Raw genomic sequence first — 12,329 nt, 5'->3', positions numbered from 1 at the left:
TTTAAAAGAGGTTTTACCGATCATATGAAAAACCACACTTTTAAATTAGTTTAGTAGGTCTGAATAACACGGATATAGCTTCTTTTTCTTCCGAATTAATTCAAAAATTTCTTAAGAATCACTTGTGGTTTTGCAGAATTTCTTAACTTATTTATCTATTTTGTTTGTTTTAATTATGTTGTTCAATATGGTAATGATTAATCACTTTTAAAAAATATATACTTTGTTGTACTCAAAATCAGTTATTTTGTTTTTCACCTCAAGTGTTATACAAATCTTGTGTTTTGTCATTAATTAGGAATATTCAAATTTGAACCCACACTCGTCGTTGCAATTTGTAATGTAACAGCCACCCGAACTCCGCAACAATACATGAGATCACGCATTAGAATTATTTTGATCTATTGCATCCGGAGACCGGCTTGTGAATCACTTGCGGATTCCACGTATTTTTAAGGTCGTTTGGAGAACCGGTCACCGGTCACCCTTTGTGTCATACGTAAATATTCGGTCATTGATAATTTGGCAAATCCCCTAAAACCAGAGTATGCTTAATTCTATTATAAATAGTGATAACAGTTTCTCTAGAGAGCCGTCCCTCTCAATTAATTTGTTGGCTCCTACACAGCATCTATGTAGCTGCTGGGAGAGATCATCACATATAAGATTCCGGATCGTCGATCGGCTGCCAGTTTTGTTTCGGCAGCGCCACGAGGCGCAACGGTTTCCTCTCGATCTAGCGGTAATAACGGATAGTGAACTATCGGTCAAGGGTCCTGAAAGTTTCCCTTTTGCTCTAATTAAGTGAATATTATCACAAATCCGATAAATTTAAGTGCTTTGCGGAATAGAGCCATCTGTGAGTTAACTACGAAAGCTTTGTTGCGATAAGAACACCCCAAAAACCCCAAAAGAAACATAAATTTAAAAATAACCAGAAGACAGACTGAAGTGGCCCCAAACATATGTTCCAGAAATAAATAAAACTTTATTGGGAAAATGCATGTGTGTGACCTATTTGAGGAGACGACTCTCTGACTCCCCAAGGTGTTGCATTATTCCATCTGAAGAAACTGTGTGATTTTTAGGGGGTGCCAGGAAAGTAACACGTCGCCAAGTCAAGGGGATTCGACTTATCAACAGACACCGGATGGAAAGGGAATTTGGAGGCCACAAAGGTTTAATGGTTGAACAAAAAATAATAAAAAAAAAAACAGAAAAACAAATAAGAACAAAATTTAACAGTATGTCCCAACTTGAAGTGATTTTTTTCATGGGCCGAGCCCAGGCATGATGCCATTATCTCGCGATTAACCTTTGGCGACCCCCCCAGTCCAGGCTGATGCGATAATCCCAACCACAGCCTGAACTAGATTCGACTTCCACTTGCTATCAGCTCCAAAAATGCTCAATCAGGGGCCTTAGAATAAATTTGATTTTCTGCGACATCGTTTTGTACTACTCTAGTTTTATTTTAATAATTTATGAATGACACTATTCTAAACTATATTGTTGTTTGTTGGTTTGCAGCTTTTCCGGCATGAGGGCCTTGGGTGTTTGCGCTCTGCTCCTAGCGGTGGCTAGTTGCCAAAGCTACACCACCTACCAGAGCAGATACAGTTCCCGATCCTCGTCATCCTATGGCAATGGACCCACCTCGGCGGACCTTCAGTCGGCCCCCAGATTAAATCCTCCCCACATCAGTTCCTGGGGAACCGCTCACTTCAACGAAGTTCGCGAGTTTGCCAATCAATTGAAGCAGAAATTCAACAGTCTGTCTCAAAGTTCAAGTTCCTTTGGATTCGCACTGCCCTGGACGAGTAAGTAATGTTTTATTTTTTACAAAAAGGTTCAAAATTTGTTTATCATAAGATGGCCTGGGGCGATCTTGACTTTAGAGATCATGAGAAAGTGAGCCACAATAGTTTTCATATTGCTTCCCACGTAAATTCGGATTACCAAGAATTCTGTGAATCCCCTAGTGTCTTTACAATAAATATAAGTTATTGACCTTAAAAGATTATTTTCAGAAAGATAAGTACTTAAATATTATACTTTTAGAAGCCAGAAGATAGACTACCTCACTCTTAAATTCTGTAAGCCAGTAACACTTTCTATCTTTCCAGATTCAGTCTTGGAATTGACCGGAAAGACCTCTGCCGAACTGGATGAGATTTGCTCGAAAACCAGCCAGCAGTTGGTAACTGATATGAAACAGTCCCGCATCCACTATAACACCATAGCCCAGCCAAACTTCTTTGAGGCCAAGGCCGCTGAGCTGCTGGAACAGTACGCCGATACCGAGAGTGGCCAAGTGCAGCAGACTTTGGACCTGAATCCGTATCAGCCCACAGACTTGAGTCAGTATGATACGATCAAGAACTATGCCTATCCCGTCGAGGTGAAGGTTATCGATGGTAAGCCCTACTCAGTGCACAGGAACTGCACTGAGGTTACCAAACTAACCGGATACGGCGCCTCGCAGCAGTTGAATCAGGCCCATTACGGCCAGTCCCAGGTGTCGCTGCCACTTTCTAGCTCTATCACGACTGTTACCCGGAAAAAGACTGTATCGTCCAGGGATTGGCTGGATGAGCCTAAAGTTGTGGGCTACAACTCGGTGGTGAATGTGAACTCCCCGTGGTCCGGTCCTAGTTCTCTTAGCCAGATCACTGCTCCAGGTTCCAGCTCATCGGTTGAAATCAGGCGTTTCAATAAGACCATTACAACGCACCCGGATGGAACAACCTCCGTTGACGGTTCCGAGTCGCAGAAGCGTTGGCAAGACGGTAAGCTGGTGTACGACCAACATACTCCCTTTGGACAGGCCTCAGTGTCGCGGGACGAGCAGTGGAAACGCGCCGAAAGGGAGCACCTCTTCTGGTACTTGACTTCCCCCCAATCGTTCCAGGACTGGGAGAGTCAGCAGGAGGAACGTCTGCTCGGGGTGGCAAGCACTTACCACATCACCCTGCCCATTCTTGAGGAATTCCATCGCCGTGAACTGGCCCGGTACCAGGCTCTGGCCAATCAGTACCAGAGTGCCGTGCAGGATTCTAGCGCTTGGCAGAAGCAGGAGCGCGCCCGTCTGGACTGGCTGATCCACCAGAATGGCTTCACCGTCGATGACATTGATCGCTGGCAAAGGGAAAACGGCCAGAAGCTGGCCAAGGTAGCCCGGCAACATGGCATCAGCCAGAGTGAGCTTCAGAACTTCCAGCGCGAGGAGTTGCGGCGGCTTCACTATAAATTTAACCAAGTGAACGAGTCCCTCCTTCCCCAGATCCCTTCAGTGCCACAGGTCACTTTCCACGAGACCTACTCCAGCTCCCTGACTGAGGACGACACCAAGGAGAAGCAACGTTTGGAGGAACTAATTCGTCAGCACAATGCCACGATGGTTGCTCTCCAGAACTCGATCAGGACAGACCAACAGCGACTCAAGGATCTTTCCCTGAAATACCAGGGCGATATGCAGAGTCAGACCCAGTGGCTTCGCGGGGAAGTATCTCGCATCGGAGGCCTGATTAAGGACCAAAATGAGCAGATGTCCAAGATTACCGCGTGGCAGAGCTCGGAACGGGCTCGTCTGGAGAGCATTCTGCGCCAGCATCGCGGCTCGGTGGGCGAACTGCAACAGCAGATGAACCAGGATCGCAACTATGTCCAGAACCTGGCCACAAAGTACCGCGTTAGCGTGGAGGAGCTCGAGAAGTGGCAGCGCGAGGAACTGCAGCGGCTGCAGGTCCACGGCCAGCAGCAGCTGGAAAACCAAATCAAGGATTGGCAAATCAGTGTCAGCAACCACCTGCGCGACATCGTCGGCAAGAATCAGGTCACCATTGAGGAGTTCCAGAACTCGCTCATTAACGATCGCAGCCACCTGGAACAGATGGCGCTCAACTACAAGGTGAGGGTCGAGGAGATCGAGCAGTGGATCAAGAGCGAGCTGAAGAAGTTCCAGTCGGAGGGTCTGCTCAAGGAGGTGGAACAGGAACTGGCACAGTGGCAGCAGAAGGAGCGGGAACGCCTGCAGAATATTGTCCAGCACAACTCCCTGACCCTGGAGCAGCTGGAGACCAAAATCAAGGGCGATCAGACCCACTTCTTCGAGTTGGCCAACACCTACAAGGTGCGTGTCGAGGACATCCAAGAGTGGCTGAAGAAGGAGTTGTTGCGTCTGCAGAGCCAGGGTCTGGTCAAGGCAGAAACCCTCAAGGATTGGCAGCAGGCTGAGCGTAACCAGATCGCCCTGCTAGTCCAGAACAACAAGTACTCGCTTGATGAGTTCGAGCGCAAGTTACTGGCGGATCGGGCTCGTTTGCAGGATCTGTCCAGTACCTACAACGTCAAGGTTTCCGAAATCGAGCAATGGATCAAGTCCGAGGGCGATCGCCTCCAGCGAGAGGGCCAGTTGAACATGGAAACCCAACTCGAAAACTGGCAGAAGATTGAGCGCCAGCGACTGCTGGACCTGGTCAACAAGAACGATTACTCCATCGAGGAGATCGAGGCCAAGATTAGCAAGGATCAGACTCACCTGTACAGTCTCGCCCAGCAGCACCAGGTGCGCGTCGAGGAGATCGAGCAGTGGATAAAGCAGCAGATCCAGAAACTCCAGGATCAGGGTCTGATCGAAATGCAGAAACTGAAGAACTGGCAGCTGGAGTGGCGTGGAAATCTGACCAACATGGTGCAGGACCGTGACTTCACCGTCGAGGAGTTCCACAAGTGGTTGCTGAAGGATCGAGCCCAGCTCCAAAGCCTGGCCATGCAGCACAATGTCCAGATCGAGGAAATCGAGCAGTTCGTCAAAAAGGAGGAGCAGCGTTTCATCGGCATGGGTTTGTTGAAGCCCAGCGAGAAGCTGACCAACTGGCAGGAGGTGGAGCGCCTCCATCTGAAGAACCTGGCCCAACAGCAATACAAATCTACCGAGCAGCTGGAGGCCCGTTTGCGCCAGGATCGGGAGCTGTTGGAGCGCCTGGCCCGCCAGTACAGCGTCCAGGTGGAGGAGATCGAGAGCTGGATGAAGCAGGAGCTGGCCCGCATGCGTGACGAGGGTCAGTTGCAGATCGACAACCTCACCTCCTGGCAACTGGCTGAGCGTGAGCGCCTCGAGGCTCTCATCAAGCAGAACAAGCAGTGGAGCGCCGAAGAGCTGAGGGAGGAACTCGAGAAGGACCGCGAACACATGCAAACGATGGCCTTCCAGTATCACACCTCCGTCGAGGAGATCGAAAAGTGGCTCCAATCCGAAATCGAGAGGCTCAAGCAGCAAGGAAAACTGAACATTGAGCAGTTGACGGCCTGGCAGCGCACCGAGCAGCAACGCATCCTTTCGCTCCTCCAGCAACACTCTAACATCACCCTGGAGCAGTTTGAGACTAAGGTGGGTATTATCTATACATCTCGAAAGGATAAAGCTAATATTTCCTCTCTTTCAGGTTAACAACGACCATCGTTTCCTGGTTAAGCTGGCCGAGCAGCACCATGTCAGTGTTGTCGAGGTGGAGAGATATGTGAAGCAGGTCTTGGAGGACCTCCGCAAAAAGGGACAGTTCGAGATCGAGCAGCTGCAAACCTGGCAGCTGGTGGAACGGGATTATATCAAGAGCCTGATTGCCGAGTACAAGAATGGCCTGTCCACCGATGAGTACGAGCAGAAGCTGCTGGCAGACCGCGCCCATCTCCATCAACTGGCCGACCAGTACCGCATCAACGTGGAACAGATCGAGGAGTGGATGATCGCGGAACTGAAGCGCTTGCGCGGCAGCACAGAGGACTCTCTCAAGAGCCTCAGCGCCTGGCAGGTGTCAGAGCTGGAACGTCTCCAGAGCTTGGTGAAGCAACAGAACCACCTGACTTTCGTCGAGTTCGAGATGGAGCTGAACCAGGAGCATGAACGCCTACAAAAGCTGGCCAACCAGTACTCTGTGAACGTCGCCGAGATTGAAGAGTGGCTGCGCCAGCAGCTTATCAACCTTCGAACAACTGGCCAGGCCAAGGTCCAGAACTTGAGCAAATGGCAGGTGGAGGAGCAACAGCGCCTCATTGAGCTTCTGCTCAAGAAACAGCAGGAGCTGCCCTATGAGCAGGTTGAACGGGAGCTTTCCAAGGACCACGCCCGCCTGGAGAGTCTCTCGCAGACCCACCACGTTGGCATCGACGAGGTGGAGGCGTGGCTGCGTGAGGAGGCGCGTCGTCTCCAGAGCTCCGGACTCGTCCAAATCGAAAAGCAGACCCAGTGGCAGCAGCAGATCAGCAGCGGCTTCAACAACTGGCTCCAGCAGCAGCGCAACGGGGCCACATACCAGGAGTTCGTAGACTTCCTGAAGCGCGACAAGCAGAGGTTGGACGGCATTGCCACCGACTACCATGTGACTGTCGAGCAGGTGGAGCAGTGGGTAAGTCTTTGCAGTTTCCATAAGGCTATCAAATCCAAATAAGATTATATATTAATGTTGACATTATATCCTCCAAATTCAGGTCCAGAAGGAAGCAGCTCGTCTGACGGTTATCGGCGTAATTGATCGCCCCCAGAACAACGTAAAGTATGAGGAGATTGTGAATATTTGGGACGAGCAACCTGCCAACTGGAAGAACGATCTGCTGGCCCGCCTTCGCACTGTCACCTCCACGCGTCCCTTCACTCGCCAGGAGTTCGAGAGCTACTTGGTCCGCAACAGGCCCATCTTTGACCAGATTGTCAGGCAGTACCACGTCACCATCGAGGATATCCATCTGTGGCTGAACCAAGCCGCCAAAAACGAAGGACTCGTTGTGTCCGAGTGGCAGACAAAGGAAAAACTTCACATCGAGGACCTCATCAATCAGCTGAAGCGGAAGCAACAGAAGTGGACCATCGACGAGCTGAGGATCCGCTTGAACAACGACCAAAAGCACATCCAAGACGTGATCCAGCAGTACCATGTGACCATCGAAGAGCTCAAGACTTGGTATAACGAGGAGCTCAACCGACTGCTGAACCAACGCAGGATCGATCGGGGATCCGGTATTTCCTGGCAGACCCTTGAACTGGAGCGTATTTATCTCTTGGTGATCAGCAACGCCGGCATTAGGCAGGAAGCCCTCGAAAAACTCGTGGACCAAGACGTTTACGTCCTGGCTCCTCAGTACCGCATCACCATCGAGGAGCTGCGCGCCTTCGACCGGGAAGTACTGCGCCGCTTCTCGAACATGGGACTCATTGTGGACAATGCTCAGCGGGAGAACAACTGGGCCGAACAGGAACGAATTCGATTGAACGGCGTGGCTTCGAGCATCAAGATCACGGAGCAGGAGTTGCTGGAGTTTATCTCCCAGGACACCGCCTTCCAGAAGCGACTAGCTGAGCACTACAACGTTGGTCTGGGCCAACTGGCTCCCGTGCAGAGAATCACTATCAGCAACTTGGCTCGTGGGGCGTTGCTGGAGAAGCGTCGCCTCAACCACCTGACCACTTGGCAGCAGAAGGAGCGCGATCGTCTCTACAAGTTCATTGGCACCCAGAACATGACCCAGGAGCAGTTGAAGAGCTGGCAGAGCCAGGACGCCAAATTGCTGCAGGAGTTTGCTCAGAAGTACGAGATCACGCTGCAGCAGCTGAAGGAGTGGCAGAAACAGGAGCTGGAACGCATCAATAAAGTGGCCCGTTACTACGGAATGACACAAAGCGATCTCCAGCAGTTCCGCGAGAGTGAACTGCACCATCTGAACTACGTGAATCATCAGCAGGTGGGTGTCACAGTGGAGGAGCAGAGCTGGGAGGACCGCCACAAGTGGAACTTGGGTCGCCTGCAAAATCGTTACGGCAAGTTCGGCGAAGAGCTGGTGATCTGGCGCAGAACCCTCTTCCTCCTGAGCCAGGGACTCATTGACCTGCCCTCTGGTGGCGGAGCCAACGGAGGCTACATTGTGGATCCTGGCAGCACCAATGCCACCGCCGTCTACAAGCCGATCTTCTCCAAGGATCGTGGTGACCAGCCCCCGCACACGTACGAAGAGACCTACGACGAGAGCGAAGAGCCAGGTCTGGAGGGTGAAACCAGGTCTCCACCAGTTAGGCGTCCTTCTCCGTCTCCCATCATATCCACACCTCCTCCGCTGCCCTACAACCGCGAATCGCCGGTTGGCGGCTACGAGTATCGTCGTCGAGACTACACCTTCAACGTGCCCGTGGGAACTGCCTCGGCGTCGGCAAGTGGAGGCCCCACCGGATCGTCGGCCAGTGCTAGTGCTACATTGGGTGGTAAATGGAGCAGGGCAGCTGGCGAGGAGCCCCAAGTAGAGGATCTAGGACAACAACAACAGCAGGTGGAAACTGGTTGGAACAGTAACTTGGAGGACCTTGGTCAGCAGCAGCAACAGGAGGAGGAATTGGACTGGACGCAGTTACAGTCCCAAAACCAGGAGGACCTGGGTCAGCAACAGGTTCAGATCGAGGACTTGAGTGACCAGAACTTTGGTCAGCCGAAGAGCCAAGTCACCAGGAGTGGCCAACTCCAACAGCAACCTGTAAGTCCAAATCACTACCATTTTGATCCATTGATTATTAAAGTTTGATCTTTCAGCAGGTGGAGGTGGTGGCCAAGGAAGAGCCCTCATTCTGGGACAAACTTAAAGGAAAACTTGGATAAGCCATCCGAAGAAACTGCCATTTAACAACTGCCCTAATTCAGATTTTCACTTATGTTGTTAAATTTCTTTAATACATTTAAAAAGCTAAAACATAAGCCAAACTGACAACGAATCCTAATAAATTTTGCAATGTTTTTTTAACATTTAATCTTAAGTTAATAAAAATAAATGTGGTTACAAAATATTAAATTGATTTTTGAACTTCAGAACTGGCCGAGACTTGAATCCGATACTTCTGATGGAGGATAGGTTTATATCGGGATGAAGGTAACATCCGATACTCACCCATTGATGAAGATGATTTTTATATGACTGCCAGTCATGGCCGATCCTCCCACAAAATTCTACAGATTTAAATCATTAATATTTATATTATATTGCCTTTTAGGAAGGCGGTTATAAATTATATTTTTATTTCAAATAATTTACAACAAAATATTAGAGGCCATTTATATAATTGATTGGAACAATAGGATCGGACTGTCAGGATTTCTCCACCGAGAATAATTCTATTTACAGTTTTGGACTTTAATTTAATCTGCAGCCTCCTTTGGAGACTCATAGTTATGGACCACTGATCAGTTCCTCAACAGCCACTGGCTTCCAAGCCCAGGGCCTCGCCCGTCTCCAGCAGAACATGGTGCTTCAGCTGCTCAATTTGATCCAGCAGCTTCAGAGTCTCCTCGTCCAGATTGTCGTCCTCCGTTCTCAGCTGGCCCTGCTGCCTGCGCTCCTCGTCGACGTCCCACTCTAAGGACTCCGGAGTCGAGATGTGCGACCACGAGTTCTGTGTGGATGAGCAGCAGGAGGTGTGCGTGAAGGAACCCCCCAAACGCTGACCCATTCGTAGATGCCGTCCTGTGTGCCGGCCATTGGTGGCGACCGTGGTCGTCGTGGTCAGCTGATCCAGGGAAGCATAGCACGGCTTCGACGGCGTGGGCTGGGACTCCGTCTGGGCCTGGTGGTGCTGGTACTGTCGTAGCTGCGAGTACTCGTGCTCCCACTCGAGATCGAGGGATGAGCTAGCCCGGGAACTGTTGGTGCGATGGTAGATCCCCTGGCCGATTTCCGTCTCCCTCCTCGGTGCAATCTGAGCGTTGAGCAACTTGAAGGCGTCCAGGTTCTGAAGCTGAATATCCGGCATCGTGCTGCTACGTGGTGTCAAGAGTGGAGATAATTAAGCACCTCTCAATGGACTCAACTCACCTTTCGTTCTGCAGCTTGGCATAGTTGGATGGCTGCTGCCAGTACTCATCAAAGAACTGGGGGCACTGTTGGCTGCGCTTGAACCTCAGTATCCGAAAGATAAAACTGCGACGCTCCCGACGACGTCCACTGATATTTGATATGAGCTCCGCCTCGACTCCTTGTCCTTCTTCGCCAAATCGGTCTTGGTTTCTGCGATGTTGCCTTCAGATTAAGAAATATTTAAAAATTAAATTTTATTTAAACATACTTTAAGCTAATTAATTTAAATGGAGTTTTTCCCAAGTGTGTTTTAAAACTGTTTTTTTTTTTCTTTGAAACACAATGCTCTTTAAACAAGCCAACACGCCACTCCCCACAAAGCTTTCTTAGCCTTAATTGTTTCGTTAGCAGCCACGGTGCTATTACCACCCATTGGCCAGTAAGGGTTGGCTTCTCCGCTGGCTTTCAGTCTGTTGACCCCCGCCGGCGAGTGGCGAGCGGTCGATGCGGTCAGTTGGTGTTTGCTTATGCAATTTGAACCGCCAATATAACCGACATGTATGGAAAGACAGTTTCCCGCCCAAACCTTTGAAGAAGGTTCTGGTATTGATTCAGGTGACAGCTTATGGGTTACAGATTTAATTACTTTATAACGATGGGGATCCTACCATACGGACAACTTACCAGAACCAGCTCGTGCCCACACACGACGTGGATGAGGTGGTGGAGGACGACGCTGCGGAGGATTCGGAGGTTGAACGAGGTTGGGTGCTTGCGAAGGAGGCGCTGGCGGCGGATGTGGCGGAAGTGGCGCAGTTGCCAAGGCATGAACCCATGCTCCGGTGGTACACCCACTCTCGTACAGTCTTACGGGAGTTTCACATTATTCGTTAATCCGGCTGCACTGGGTCAAGTCCCCCCTGACCAGGTAGTACGCGTTTAGCTTTTTCCACAACTTTGTTTTGAATTTCAAGTATTTTCAGACACAACTCCGGACACCAACTGTTTTGCATGCGCCCTCAGTCGACGTCACTGGGTGACGCACTCCGCGTCCATGGCCGATGGTTGTTGGGAGGAAGCTTAGCGACAGAGTTTCTGTTTTGCACTGCAGCTGACGGTATCGTTGCGAGGTTGGGGTTGCAGGGCGGGGGCAGCAGCGGTTGTTGCGACGGTGACTTTTGACAGTCAGCGTCAGCTGTTCCGCCTCGGTGTTATGAACTTTGATTCCTGTGCTGTCAAAAAAAAAGGACTCCCATTCCGAGCTTTCAAAAACTTCATAAAAGTTTTCGTGGGCTTTAGGAGGAAAGCTTTTTCTAGCGGTTAACTTCTCAAAATGGGGTAATAACGGGAAATGTAAATGTGTAGGACTTTTGTTATAGGATTAAGGGGCTGGTGAGAGTTCTCTTAAAATCAGCTTTTACTTTTCTGTTAAAGTGTGGAGGAGGAGTAAAATATGTTAGAGATACTTTTAAAAATCATATTAAAAGCAAATGTAATAATAATATTACCAACAATAGTTAAGAGAATCCGGTAATACCAATGATTCTATGGTACTAATATCATTGATATATGTATATTTCTTCATTTAATAAACTATGTTAGATTCTCTAAGTCCTGACATCTAACAAATGTCAACAATGTGGTAAGACTAAAAGCCTTTAAATGCATGTTTTCTCTCAATATTAAAAGCTATTACCATACGCATGTAGTTCCTAATGAAAAACCCCCCCTAACCAGACAAGGATTTTAATATTTGTAACATGTCTCTTTTATGATCTTCAAATTCCCACGATTTTGGGGCCATGTGATGAAGGGCACAGAGTTCGTTTTGACGCATTAGTTCTAGACACTTGATGGAGGCTGTAACAGCGTCATCATGTAATGCTGTAAAGCCTGTGCAGATGGCCTGCAAGCAGATGCAAGCTAACATAAATCACGGCCAACCGCAACATTTGTTTATCTTTTTAACATGCCGATGGAGCCGAAGCGCCAGCACACCCGACGACCGAGCACGCCGGCCCCAAAGTGCTTCGGTGGCGGATGCTGGGAGCTCGGCGGCCCGTCTCGTGTCAGTGTTAATTCGGCTGGCGTTCTGTTCGATTGCCGTTAGTCCGGTGTATCTGAGACGCGAGTATCTGAGCATCTGAATCCGCATCCGTATCGGTTCTCGCATCCGTATCCGTAAACGCCGTCTTCGCCGTCTGAGCGGTGTCAGCGTGTTCGAACTTCGAAGAGCCTCGGTACTGTTTACCCTGCTGCGAATAGTTAATAATAATATTTTCAATAGCTATTGCAGGCCTTTAATTGCAATTGTTGTTTTTAATCAATTTGCTGTGCTAGAGTGTTTACCGTTTATGCACCTCCGTTGCCCGCTGGCGGGCTCAAAGTTTGTTGGTCGTGTCCTTTTTTTCGGTTGGTCTGACGGTCGGTTGGTCGGTCGGTCGGCCGGCGTCTCTCAGTCTATCACTCGCCTCCAGTCTCCATCTCCGTCTACGACGCCG

At 49.6% G+C, this 12,329-nt stretch overlaps 2 protein-coding genes across 4 annotated transcripts; one reads left to right on the top strand and one right to left on the bottom strand.

Annotated features, from left to right (window-relative positions):
• Positions 1-685: 685 nt before the first annotated feature.
• On the top strand, positions 686-8,822 carry Tig (Tiggrin). Of its 3 annotated transcripts, none has more exons than XM_017241600.3 (6): positions 686-742; positions 1,531-1,820; positions 2,127-5,392; positions 5,448-6,407; positions 6,490-8,517; positions 8,574-8,822. In XM_017241600.3, the coding sequence occupies exons 2-6, from the start codon at positions 1,541-1,543 to the stop codon at positions 8,637-8,639; spliced, it is 6,600 nt and encodes a 2,199-aa protein (XP_017097089.3). In that variant the 5' UTR covers positions 686-742; positions 1,531-1,540; the 3' UTR covers positions 8,640-8,822. The 3 variants fall into 3 exon arrangements, with proteins under 3 accessions (XP_017097089.3, XP_017097088.3, XP_070133225.1); XM_017241599.3 differs by having other exon boundaries at positions 688-859; XM_070277124.1 differs by lacking the exon at positions 8,574-8,822 and having other exon boundaries at positions 688-859; positions 5,448-6,411; positions 6,496-6,672.
• A 268-nt stretch (positions 8,823-9,090) lies between these two features.
• On the bottom strand, positions 9,091-10,992 carry LOC108125336 (uncharacterized). The gene is made up of 3 exons (XM_017241465.3): positions 10,513-10,992; positions 9,847-10,050; positions 9,091-9,791 (listed from the first exon to the last, which is right to left on the bottom strand). Exons 1-3 carry the CDS (start codon positions 10,662-10,664, stop codon positions 9,227-9,229), a joined length of 921 nt encoding a protein of 306 aa, XP_017096954.2. The 5' UTR covers positions 10,665-10,992; the 3' UTR covers positions 9,091-9,226.
• Positions 10,993-12,329: the final 1,337 nt, after the last annotated feature.

This window comes from Drosophila bipectinata, chromosome 2L, assembly GCF_030179905.1.
Source record: "Drosophila bipectinata strain 14024-0381.07 chromosome 2L, DbipHiC1v2, whole genome shotgun sequence".
Classification (NCBI taxonomy): Eukaryota; Metazoa; Arthropoda; class Insecta; order Diptera; family Drosophilidae; genus Drosophila; species Drosophila bipectinata.
Note: the sequence above shows the minus strand (reverse complement) of the source record. Positions and strands in the feature narration are given on the sequence as shown.